This window comes from Patagioenas fasciata, chromosome 6 (assembly GCF_037038585.1).
Source record: "Patagioenas fasciata isolate bPatFas1 chromosome 6, bPatFas1.hap1, whole genome shotgun sequence".
NCBI lineage: Eukaryota > Metazoa > Chordata > Aves > Columbiformes > Columbidae > Patagioenas > Patagioenas fasciata.
Genome location: NC_092525.1, coordinates 11239456 through 11252359, shown reverse-complemented (window position 1 = coordinate 11252359; position 12904 = coordinate 11239456). Strand labels below are relative to the sequence as shown.

The 12904-nt window shown below is 53.0% G+C and overlaps 1 protein-coding gene across 1 annotated transcript; it reads left to right on the top strand.

Annotated features, from left to right (window-relative positions):
* The first annotated feature begins 380 nt into the window (after positions 1–380).
* Positions 381–12827, top strand: BTBD19 (BTB domain containing 19). The gene is made up of 8 exons (XM_065842441.2): positions 381–534; positions 2435–2672; positions 3079–3132; positions 4675–4734; positions 11051–11119; positions 11439–11570; positions 11785–11910; positions 12031–12827. The coding sequence occupies exons 1-8, from the start codon at positions 446–448 to the stop codon at positions 12163–12165; spliced, it is 903 nt and encodes a 300-aa protein (XP_065698513.2). The 5' UTR covers positions 381–445; the 3' UTR covers positions 12166–12827.
* Positions 12828–12904: the final 77 nt, after the last annotated feature.

The following is a 12904-nucleotide window of genomic DNA, read 5'->3' as shown; positions in this document are numbered from 1 at the left end:
TCCCCATGCCAGGGGTGTGCTCTGAGCTGTGGCAGGGTGATACCAATTGAACTGAGATGCAGGATTGCCTCCTCCTTCAGCTCCTATCCGGCAAATGCCCAGAATGAGCCGTCTCAGCAGCAAGGGTGGGCTTCCCAGCTCGCCGTCCCTGCTCTACCTCCGGCTGCCTCCCCAACAGCCCCCGGCGCTGGCTGCCAGGTTTCCCTAGCAATGAGCCATGTCGTACGGCGCGGCGGCCTCCGCCCCGCGGCCTCCCCGCGCCGGCCAGCCTCCCCGCGCCGGCCAGCCTCCCCGCGCCGGCCAGCCTCCCCGCGCCGGCCAGCCTCCCCGCGCCGGCCAGCCTCCCCGCGCCGGCCAGCCTCCCCGCGCCGGCCAGCCTCCCCGCGCCGGCCAGCCTCCCGCCTGCCCGCGCCGCCTTCCTCCACCGCCCTCCCCGAGGCAGCCCATGGCCGAGCCCTGCTCGGCGCAGCTGCAGGGCGAAGCGGCCGCCTTCACCGCTGCGCTCCGCACCCTGGTCAACAACCCCCAGTTCAGGTGAGGGGCCGGGAGAGGGCTGCCATGCACCCCCAGCACACCCTCCCTGCTGCGTTCCCATGGCCCTGAGCACTGCCAGGGGGGGTTAGGGACCCCGGGCAATGCAGGGAGCCCCGGGCAGCTGCCAGGATGGGCAGGGTGAGTGCACAACCCAGGGCACCCTGCATGGCTTCTGCAACACTCCCCCCACATCTGTACTACAGAGAGAGCCCAAGGCTACACGGGTGCATCCCCCTGGGATGGCCACCGCCTCTCTGGAGGAGGAAAGGTCCCTTTGTGCACGTTGACCCTTTTTGTCCCAGGTGTGGTGCTACTGGAGTAAGGTGGTGTCCCGGGCTAAATCCTGTGCTGGGGCTCCTGCCCTTTCAAGAAGTGGGGGTACTGCAGCTGCTGTGCTCCCCAGGGGCAGCCAACTGTGCTCAGCTCCCTTCCACCCCAGCTTCACCCGTGCTTGCTTTCAACATCTCCAGCATCCCTGCACTCTGGAGGGAAGGTGGCAGCCCAGCTGGCCCTGCTTGCTGTGCACAGTATCCCTGCCACCTCCTCATGGAGACGTGGAGCTGTTACCTCAGCTACCCTCTGCCTACACAGCACCTTCTGCCTGGCAGCTGGGTGGCTGTGTGGTCCTCTTCTCACACTTAATGCTGAGACCTGACACAAATGTCAGTGCTCTCTGAGGAAATCCCCAACTGTGCTGAAATTTTGGCCACTCAGGCCAATCCCACTGAAAACTGCCCAGTCACAGCTCCAGGCACTGAGGAAGCATCTGCCAGAGCCTGGCCATCGCCAGACCACATCCTGCTGCTCATATCATGTGTCCTATACCCTTTGTCTTGCATCCCGCAGCTCACATTGAGCAACCTTCATCCTGCAACCTGAAATGTGCACTCTGCATCCATCAACTTCATCTTGCATTCTTCCTCTGGCAAGTCTTCATTCTACATCCTGCAATCTGCATCCCACATCCTACAGCCTTCATCCCACATCCATTCTGCATCCTTGCAGACTGCATGTCAACCCTTGCATCCCGTAACTGCAGCCTGCACCCCGCATCTCACAGCCTGTACCCCACAACCTGCCCCCTGCTTGCCCCACTTGGCCTGTGGACCATAGCTATGGAGTAGTTCATTTTATTCTTCCTTGTAGTACCAGCCATGGAGGTTCTGTTGGACTCTGCTCACACTGCCCAGCACACCCCATCTGTGTGTATCCTGATACACGTGTAGGATGGCCCTGGTGCTTTTCCCTCTGGTGGGCACATCATCTGTGGGACACTGTGAGGGTCGAGTAGTGGGTTTGTGCACAGCTTTGTGGCAGCTAGGATTTGGGTGGCATGTCTTCTGCTCACTGCCCTGCTGGGATGGGGGAAGAGAGGAGGAGTGGATGAGGGGCTGGAGGGGCCATGGCTGCACAGCACACATGAGCTGGAGACTCCCTGCCCTTTGCCTGCTCCCTTTCCCCTGATCCTGCCTCCCTTTCTCAGGACCATGAGACTGAGGAACTGTGATGGGGTGGCTGTGGGAGACCAGTACCCCAGTGTGCATTGCAGGCTCACCTGTTCCATAGGTGCAGAGAAGATCAGTGCCAACCTTGCAGACAGTGATGCCAGACACATCATGTTCTTAAGCCTATGAGTCAGTGCCTGTGAGTCAAGGAGGCTGAACCTTGTGGCAGCCGTGCTTTCTCTGACTTTTCTGTACCAAAAGAGAAAGTCACTTTCTCCAGCTGTCCAAGGCCTTTCTCTGCCCTGGTCTGTGCCAGCACCAATGGCTCTCTGTGTCTTTCAGAGGAACCACTGCTGGTGCTGCTTCACTGTGATGGACACCTGAATGGTCCCTGCCTGTGTGCCCTGTCCCAGCCCCAGGGCACACCATCCCTCACTGTCCCCTCTCCCCCACAGTGACGTGACGTTCGTGGTGGGCCGGGAGCAGCAGAAGGTGTTTGCGCACCGCTGCGTGCTGGCGTGCCGCTGCCAGGCTTTTCGGGGGATGCTCAGCCAGGGGCTGATAGGCAACAAGGACTCCACCAGTGATGTCTCACCCCAGGGCCCCTTCATACTGGGCAATGTGCAGCCTGAGGTCTTCTTGGCTGTCATCGAGTTCCTCTACACCAACAGTATCAACCTCAACAGCCAGATTGTGAGTGGGGACAGGATTGTGGGTATGGGAGGGACAAGGTGGGGATGTGGGCGTAGGGGGTGCTTTGCAGCTCCTGGGGTGCCAAAGGTGGAGGGGATTCTCTGCGAGATGCTTTCTGGCTGGCTAACAGTGCAATGAGCATGTGGGGTCTCAGCCCAGCAGAGTCTAGAGCACCTTGTCCCACACATGTTTGTCCCAGCCTTGGGACAGCTGGCTGTGCACACCATGGATGCTGGGAGCGGGGACAGCAGAGCAGGACACCTTCATGCGCCCTCATACGGCAGCCCCTTACTTCCCCCCGCAATGCCCCACTTGGGAGCTCCCACAGAGGCAGGAGGACACTTGCCCCTGGCCCCCAGGCTGGCATGCTTGTCTGTGATGCTCACAGGGTCTCGCTTGCCTGCAGGTGCTGGAGGTGCTGACCTCATCAGTGGAGTATGGCCTGCAGGACCTGTGCAAGGTATGGCCCTGTTTAGACTGGGGGTGCTCACCAAGTGGACCTATGCTGAGGAGCACCCCAGGATGGTCCCTGCATGACTGGTGGTTGGAGGTGGCTCTGAGGATGGCAGCGTGGTGCATCACCCAGGTCCATCACAGGCTCAGCCCCTGCTTCTTGATCCCAGAGGGTCTCTCCAGTGGGATGCCCCTTGAGGGGGTGCAGCACCATCTGAGAGCCCCACAGAGGCTGGGGAATCCCGGGGAAGGACATGGGGTCTCATGTCTCCTCTAGGCAAAGGGCAGCAGGAAAGCCCCGATGCCATCACCCGTGTCCTCTGGTCACCCGGCAGAATGATGCCTTAGGGAAAGCCCTGGTCCTGGGGAGCACTCAGCATCCCAGCTGTGTGCTGCCAAGGGGATGGGTTTTGGGAAGGCAGCAGAGAGCAAAAAGGAGGCGTGAGGACTGGAGGAGAAGGGGGCAGGGAGCTGGAGCAGCTCAGCGTTCGGAAGGGTGACTGGGCCACGTCATCAGAGCGATTCCTGAATCACAGCTCAGCTGATCGCGTGACCCGTCATCTCATGCTTGGATTTCCCCTCCCTCTTCACTGTGCTGGGGAAGGACCTTGCTGAGGAGCTGAGGAACCACGAGCTGTTATGCACCAGGGTAGCAGGACAGGACCTGCCCTATCACCCCTTTAGGACAAGTTCAGCTGAACCCCAGATATGTCACGGGGCTGTCAAACAGCTGTCTGGGCATGGAAGGGACATAAGGAGTGTTGCATAAAGGAAACCCAGTGCCCTGGACACATAAGTCCCACCCCGCCATCCAGCAAATGCATCCTCGGGGGAGGCCCTGCAGTGGGGAGAACCATAGAGGAGGGCTGGCGGGGGGGGAAAGGGGCTGTCCAAGAACAGCGGGGGAATCCCGTGGCTCTGTGGCAGCTGCGGGGTGACCTTGTGTCCCTCCTGCCAGTGACTCAGGGCCCTTCTGCTCCAGCTGACGGCTTCTCCCTGCATGTCACATCCCCTTGGGCTTCCCCAGGGGCTGTGACCTCTTTGCGTGGTAGGCAGCTGAGATGGGCAGAATAGAGGTCCTGCTCCGCAACAGATGTGCCTATTGGGCTGCATCCCACCTGCATCTCCTGTGTTTGGGCTGCAGCTGGACGTGTTGGTCCCCCAGTAGTCACAGGCAGAGAGCAGATGGCAGGCAGGGCTGGGTGAAACTGGGGTCCCAAGTGCACTGCAGCACCAGGGCTGACCCCATTACAGGACATGGCTGGTGACTGTGACCAGAATTACGTGAGCCCTCCTGGCGCTGTGAGGTCAGCTGGGGTTTGGTCACATCATGCTTGCTTTGTGGCTGAATCAGTGCCCAGGCTTCCCGCCCACATGCTATGCTGCGAACTCTCAACCCACAGTCTGTAACTGTCCTACAAATTTCTGGGGGACTGGAGATGCCTCCACCCCATGTCCTGGGCATTCAGGGGATGCTGAGAGTCATGATGAAGGGGGATGACAGGACTGGGTCCCTGCTCTGCTCATTCTCTCCCCATTTGCCTTCCAGCTCTGTGTCAAGTTCATCAAGGACACGCTGAGCGTGGAGCAGGTCTGCGAGGCCTTGCAGGTGAGTGTGATCCCAGTGTGGCCACAGAGGGTTAAATACAACCCATCTGATTTTGGGACAGGAGCTAGCCCGACCCTCCTGCTCTTGGCTGCATGATGGACAGGATTTTCTACCCACACCTGGTCCACCCCTGCTGGCTCCTGGGCACATCTCTGCAAGGGCCACCAGGGTCACCACAGCCTGGCAGGGAAATGTCCTGGTGCTGTGTTGCCCCGAACAGGGCTGGCCAGAGCTTCCCAGTGCCAGCGCCTTGCCATCATTTGTTGGAAACTGGGAGGCACTGGATTTCTAGGAGCTCCCACTGCTGAGAGTCAGGGCACCTAAAAATACCTGGGGGGGTTGGTGATGTCTCAAGGGTCCTGACACACCGCCTGGTGGGACCAAGGATGCTCCCCAGAGAAGTGGGAGTTGTTCCGTCTCCCACTGTCTGCAGTGATGCTCTCAGGGTGAGATGCCATCCCTGGAGCAGAGAAGCTCTCACTGAACACGGTGCCAGACCACTGCAGTGTAAACAGAGCTAAAACTGGCCCGGAGGAAACAAACAGAAAACCCCAAAACCCCAGAACAAAACAAGCCTGAAGAAAACATCTTGCCTTCCCTCCCCGCTTGCGTCAAAGCTGGTCCCCTGCTGTGGTGCAGGGGGAGGTGATGCTCGCCCTGCCTGCGCTGGTCCCAGACACCCTGCACCCAGGGGCTGCCAATGTGGGAGGACAGGGACATGTCCTCCTGGTGCCCAGATGGGCAGTGCCAACCCTGGGGTGAGCGTTGCTGCCTAGGGCTGGGGAAGATGAGAGCATCCCAAATTCTTCCTGTATTGGGCGGCTCTAAGCTGGCTCTGTGTCCAAGCAAGGAGCGCTTGGGATGGGTGTCCCCATGCTCCCGCAGGAATGTTGTCCCAGAACATGGTTCTTTACCCGATATGCATACAAGTCAAATTTAGCACGCAGAGACCAGACAGCATTTTATTCCAGAGCTGTGCAAGTCTGGATGCTGAAATAAAGCCAGCTTGCCAGCAAGAAAAGTAAAAAGCATTATATAAAAAAATCTTATCACTATGTTCACACCCTAAAGAGCCAACTGGTTACACATTTGCATATTGCATTACATCATCCTTTTAGTCTATACTGAGCAACAGTCAGCTAAAGGGCACTTTATCCAACAGTCCTGAGATATGTGTTAAAGCAAGACCTGACTAATTGTTTGGGCTTCAGAGGGTCTAAAGCTGCCAGGTCAGCAGTGACCACAGTTCATGATTAGGTGTTTTGCAAGCCACTCTTATCTTCATTTTATGAGCAGAGGGAACTAAAACTGAGGTCCTTTACAATTAGTCGCTACAGAATAAGTTGCTCCTGTGCCTCTTAAAAAAATCTATAGTTTCATTTCCCAGCTTTATTGGAAGCAGGGATCTGCTGGGGAAGCTTCGAAATTCACCCCCAGTGTTCTTCATTCAGCATTTCAGCTCTTTAGGAGCAGAACATCAGCTTTTGGGGGAAGGTCCCCCCCTCTTTGCCCCTTTAGCAGTGGGCTTTCCAATTTATTTCTCTTTTGTAAGAAAACAACTCTGTTCTTGAAAGATCTTCACACGAGAGCTTCTCACTGAAGTTTAGATACAGGCAAGAGCACGCAGGTGGCGTCATCTCTAGTACAGAGTGGGAGCCAAGTTTATCCTGCAGCCAAGGGATTTGTGCAGCACAACGCAGGCCTCAAGTTTATGTTCAAGCTGCACAGCACAGGTTTCATTTTTGGCCTTTTCTTTCTTTCTTTTTCTTTTTTTTTTAATTTTTCTTTTTTTTTTTTTCTTTTTCTTCTCCATTTCATTCCTGCTGTTGTACAGTTTATGTGCAACTCCAGTTAACTGCAATTAATTGGAGGGTGTTGGTCTCTTCTCTGAAGTAGACAAGAGGAAATGGTCTCAAGCTGCACCAGGGGAGGTTCAGATTGGATATGAGGAAAAAATTCTTCACAGAAAGGGTTGTCAGGCTTTGGAACAGGCTGCCCAGGGAAGTGGTGGAGTCACCACCCCTGGAGGGGTTTGAAAGACATATAGACAATGTTCTTAGGGACATGGGTTAGTACTAGAGTCAGGTTGTGCTTGGACTTGATGATTCTGAGGGTTCCTTCCAACCAAAATGACTATGAATTGAACAACAGTCATTCCTTCAGCCCCATCTACTTTTTGCAATTTCTTGTGGATGCCAATTAACAACATAATAAACATCAATCTATTATTTTCATTTTTTTGGATCTGAATCACTTCATGTTCTATAAGCTTTTAAATACAACCTCTGCCAATTTCACAACCACCACAGCATTTAGTTTGCTTTTTCATATCTCCTGCTAGAGCATAAATTCCATGCGAATCGGAGTTTAACAACTTATGTTTTGTTGTGTTTTTTTTATTAATCTCAAAATTATTGCATAACAATAAGAACAAATTAACATATAGTACTGTACTTCATCTCAGTTTTTTGAAACTTCCAACATTAATTGCAATATAGTACTAGAACTTAGAATCCCATATTCAGACCTTTTTTCCTCATTATCCAATTTATACAAAAAACCACAATGTGAGTATAATATTGTTTCAAACTTTCTTTCATCAGAGGATTTCCCCCCCCCAAATTTACTCTACTGTGTAAGGATGCATCTTAAGTAGGAGCAAGATGGTATTTCAGTAGAACTGGTTCCCATTCCCCAAACGGATTTCTTTTGGTACCAAATACAAATGTGCAAACAAATACCAAGCCTGCCTACACTCAGCTCAAGTTTGCCAACTCCTTCACCTCTACGTGCAGCAGGTCTCTCTGAACATGGTCCTCAATGGAGCCGACTTGCCTGGAAACTTATTGCAAATACCAAGTGCATGCAACCAAATTCAAAGGTGCAAACCAAACACTGATCTCAGATAGGCAAACCAAATAGCAAGTTCAAAAACGCCCAATACCAGGTTTAAATATGCAAACTGATCACAATTACTGTTATTCAAGACAATATCTTGATTTTATAATTGCAGCTTTGAGCCGCTTACTGCTCAGCCAGGGAGAGGAACCCCTGGAGTCCCCGACCAACAGATTGGGATGCACTGGGATCCAACCAGTTCCACTCCCAGCTGGGTCAGTGAGCTGGACCAACAAGGCTTTTATCAGCGTCCCATCTGGGGTGCCACAACTGTTGTCCCAAGACATGGTTCCCTACCCAGTATGCACACAAATGAGCCAAATTTAGCACACGGCGAGGAGATACCGTTTTATTACAGAGTTGCGCAAGTCTGGATGCTGGAATAAAGCCAGCATGACAGCAAGAAAAGTAAAAGGCGTTATATACAAAATCTTACCACTGTGTTCACACCCTAAAGAGCCAACTGGTTACACATTTGCATATTGCATTACATCATCCTTTTAGTCTATACTGGGTAACATTCAGCTAAAGGACACTTTATCAGTCTTAAGATATGTGTTAAAGCAAGACAATTAATTGTTTGGGCTTCAGAAGTTAAGCTGCCAGATTGCAATTAGGTGTTTTGCAAGCCACTCATCTTCATTCTATGAGCAGATCAAACTAAAACTGAAAGGATTTCTGTATCTTTAAGTTCGCAACTGCAAACAGAATTCATTCTTTCAAGTGATTACGACAATTCCCCCCCTTTCAAACTTACTTGTATACATCTATACATCTGTTTTCTAAACGCTTTTAGAGACTGCAACGCAACACTTAATCACACATTGCATCATAACATACAAATACAAGAACCGCTAATACAATCATTACAATCAAATTCTTAAGCCATGTCCATCGATCAGGAATCCAGGATGTCAATCAGGAATCCACAACATCAATCATGTCCAAATTTCTTGAAATCTGTAAGAGGTATTGTTTTTCCGTACCTCACATAAAGACTACAGTATGTTTCCCAATCTCCTCTAACTCAGTCTTGATACTTTGGGATTGATCAACATTCAAATGAAGCATTTTCCCCAAAGTAGTCCCAAGTTATATTGTTGGGAAGGAGTATTCCTAATATAGGAACCCCTTTATTTGAATGTTCCAGGAAATATCTGCATACCCAGCAATTTGTCTTGTCATCTACCTGCATGGTGTTCTGGATCATCATAAAAAGTACATTTTGCGTCCCTGGATTCTCCTGATTTAACAGTCTGTGAACTTACTATACCATATAACAGGCAAATACTTCAGTAACTGTAATACATGTTTAAGCAGATATCTACAAAGAAAACAGGCTAATACTCATGCTACAATCAATAGTAATACATCTTGAATACCGTTAAATTCTGTATTAAATTCTAGTTCAGTCCAAGTTCAGTTCATTAAGTTTTCCTCTGGCTTTGTGCTAAAGGAGTGATGTCTTCTGATTTCTACCCAGCCTCTGTACTTTTATTTAATCTGGTGTGGTGGATCCCAGAATTGACTCCCTTACATTTCACAGCTGTGTTAGTTACCAGCAATACCTTACGGGGCAAAGGTTCATCCTTCCAGGTCCAGAGACTTGATCAGAAGGGAGATACAGGTGCACCCAATGCCACGGGTGCTTTCTCCTGGATGTACCTATGGAACGATGAGAAAGTTTTTATCAAAGACAACATCTATTCCGTGCACGTTTGGCCCCCCAAAATATGCATTTGGTCAGCTTTCCTGTCATTTCACTGAATAGGGTGTCCCTTACAATATTTCAAAAGGACTTCGTTTTTCTCCTACACTTGAGGGAAATGCAAATTCTCAGTAAAGCAATTTACAATGCATCTATCCATTTCACAGGAGTTTCCTGACACCATTTAGCTAATTGGCTTATTAGAGATTGATTCATTCTTTCTACCTTCCCACTAGATTGATGTCTCCAAGGGGTATACAAATCCCATCTTACCCCCAGGAGAGTAGAAATGGCCTGTACTTTTGCTATAAAATGTGGGCCTCAATCTGACGAGATCCCATCTGGAACCCCAAACTTTGGTAGGATTTCACTCAGTAATTTCTTTGCTACTTCCCAGCTCTCTTGGTCCAGCAAGGGGAAGCTTCAGGCCATCCAGAAAAGCTGTCTACTAATATCAAAAGATATTCATAATTACTATGCTTTGTTAATTCAGAAAAATCAATTCGCCAATATTCTCCTGGAAAATTCCCTCTTTTTACTTCCCCAGGTGGGGGCTTTAATCCTATCTTACAATTAATTTTACAACATATCACACCTTTTTTTTCACTATTTGATGAGCACATCTTTGCATATCTTTCAAGGTTTGCTATCATAGCACCTGCTCTCATATGTGATACAAATACAGTGATCTGCTGTCCCAAAGTCAGTTTCCTTGCCTCTTTCACCAATATGTTACCAAAGTAGGACGGCTCTTAAATCCTTGTGTCAAAGGGGTCCAGCAAAGCTGTGTCCTTCTTCCAGTGGTAGGTCTTTCCACTTCAAAGGTGAAAAGCTTCTGTCTCTCTGAATCCGATGGTACAAAGGAAAAAGCATCTTGCAAGTCTAAAACAATAAAATAAACATTATTTCCCGCTAAAGAGTGTATGCGTTTGGCATTGCCAGGTGCGCATTCATCACACTGATTAATGCCTCGCAAATCTTGTACCAACCGGTATTCCATTGAATGCCCCTTCTTTACTGACAAAGTGGGAACATTATGTTCTGATCGGCATTCCCACAAAAGTCTATAGAGCATAAACTCATTTGTGAAAGTCTTTTAGCCCCACTTAGCTTCCGTTTTCATTAGATATTGTTTTTTCCTTACCAGCTCGAAGTTCTGTTTCAGTTCTGCCTTTATCAGCTTTCCCAGGTACTTCAGCTGCCCATATTAGCGGAAATACAGCATCCCAAATTTCCTTGGAAATGTCTTGCTCACTTCACTGTTCTGAATGCAGCAAGTAGACTTGCACCTTCCAAGCATTTTCTTGTGGGAAAGGTGAAAAGCTCTCTGAGGTTAGCAACCTCAGGCAGGATTCATTCTTTTGAGATGACAACAGTGTGGCCTTGTGAGAGCAGTGCCAGGGCTCCTCGTCCACCTGGGGCTGCGTGACATCTCCAAGCAGCAGTGGAAAATCAGATGCTTCTGCTGATGATGGGGCTGGGTGGCCATTGTGGGCAGTAAAGCCACCAAACCTTTTGCCGTAGGGCAGGCCAGGAGGGGACCTTCGTGCCCCTTCCCCACAGCACTTGTACTGTGGCACTCCCACACTGGGATTGTCACTTCACCTGTGTTTCTCAGAGTCCCTCGAGGCTGTGTCCTGTGCCTCTGTAGGGCTCTGGGGCGGTCCTCCTGCCCCAAAGTCCCTTGCATGTGTCTGTGTTGTCCCACAGGCTGCAGTGACCTACGGGCTGGCAGATCTCCAGCAGCACTGCCTGGCCTTCATCGAGGGCTGCACCGCGGTATGGCTGTGGGGAGCATGGCACGGGGAGCACTGGGGGACACAGCATGGGGCAGGGAAGTGGGTTCTCTAAGAATGGGGTGGCTGGAGTCTTGGGCAGGGGAGAAAAGGGAGCAAATGTTTGGGGAGAAGATGCTGGATGCCAGGTAAAGGCTGGCTGGGGGGTACTGGGGTGCCAAAGGTGGGGGTCCAGGTCGGGGGATGATGGACAATCAGGCAGGAATGGCACCAGGATGGGTCTAATGGTTCATGGAGGTGGGGGGGCGGGGGGCAGTGTGGGGTCCCGGTACCAGCACCCTGGTGCTGCGGTGTGTTGGCAGGAGGTGGTGCGGACACGGGGCTTCCACGAGCTCTCCGACACGGTGCTGGCACAGGTGCTGCGCAGTGACCGCCTGGCTGTGGATGAGCTGGACCTGGTCCAGGCTGTGCGGGAGTGGGCGCACGTCAGCTCGGTGAGTGATGGGTGGGGGAGATGGGTCCTGGCTGACACCTCCAGGCAAAGCCACCCAGGGGTGCTCAGACCCCCCACACCAGCCCAGGCAGGGAACTCAGGCACCCTGTCCCTGAGCCCAGGGCTGTGTGATGGGCACAGTCTGGGTTTCCCCCCACCCCACAAGCACCCCTGGTGCCCAGGACATCACCAGCCCCATCTGTCACATCCCATAGGCCGTCTTGGAGCGCCCAGTGCCTGAGGTGGCTGCTCTGCCCGTGCGGGAGCTGCGCCTGCCCTTGCTGGCACCCAGCGAGCTGGCGACGCTGGAGAGCCACAACCAGAGGGATCTGCTCATCCCGGTGAGCTGCTCTTGCCCCTCGGGGTGCCCTGGCTTGCCTCCAGGGTTGGAGGATGCTGCAGGGCTAAGGGGGCTCACGGTGGCCATGCTGATGGCAACATGCCTGTCCCCATCCCCACAGGTGGAGAGCATTGCAGCAGCCTGGCGGTCCCACGCGCTGAAGAAGGTCAGTGGAGTACCCTCCCACCTCTACCGGCCCCGGTGTGGCACAAAGCCCCGCGACCACCACCGTCACTTGGACCCGCACACCAAGTAGGAGACGGGAGCTGATGTTCCCCCCAACCTGACCTGGGGGCACCAGCATCAGCAGCGTCCCTGGCTGAGTGCTCTGCAGCGGGGCAGGCTGCAGGGCTGGGCACTGCTGGAGGTGCCATCATGACTGAGAGCATCAGTAAATCCCTTTGCCCCATGACACGGCTTTGGGGCCAGGGCAGGATGCCCAGGTTACCCCAAAAAGGGGTGCAGGGACTGGGGAGGGTTGGAGCTGGGCCATAAGGTGGCTGCGAGGACATCTAGGCAGTGACCCCAAGGGTGGCGGGATTGCACGGGTCCCTTGTGGGATGCGGACACAGGGTGAGCGCCCCCTTTCCCAGCCCCAGTGCTGCCCCCCCGAGCCGGTCCTTGTGCTGGGGCCCTTCCCCAGGGCCGTGCTGCCCCCGCCCGGCAGCGGGGCTGTGCTGCAGCAGCAGCGGGCGCTGGCACCAGCGGTGGGGAAGGGGCTGAGCGGGGTGGGGAGCCTGGGACTTCGGGGAGAGGGACGCAAGTGGGAGGGGACACCCCGGCATCTGTGCACCGACCCAGCAGCACTGCACCAACGCCAATGAGCCCCCCCGACCCTCCGCCCTGTGCCACACGCACTCTTACACCCCACTCCACCGCATGCACCCCCGTCCCTTCCCGCACACCTCATTGCATGTGTGTACACAGCTGGGTCTGTCTCAAGCATCCCCTCCCACCTCAGGTGTGCCCCCCCAAGAAAAAGGGCCGGATACAGC

Bases quoted from the DNA above. Each gene is read 5' to 3' on its own strand.
- BTBD19 (XM_065842441.2), top strand. From the start codon at position 446: ATGGCCGAGCCCTGCTCGGCGCAGCTGCAGGGCGAAGCGGCCGCCTTC. The intron at 2,673-3,078 runs GTGAGTGGGGAC...GCTTGCCTGCAG, and splicing joins TCAACCTCAACAGCCAGATT to GTGCTGGAGGTGCTGACCTC. The intron at 3,133-4,674 runs GTATGGCCCTGT...TTTGCCTTCCAG, and splicing joins GCCTGCAGGACCTGTGCAAG to CTCTGTGTCAAGTTCATCAA.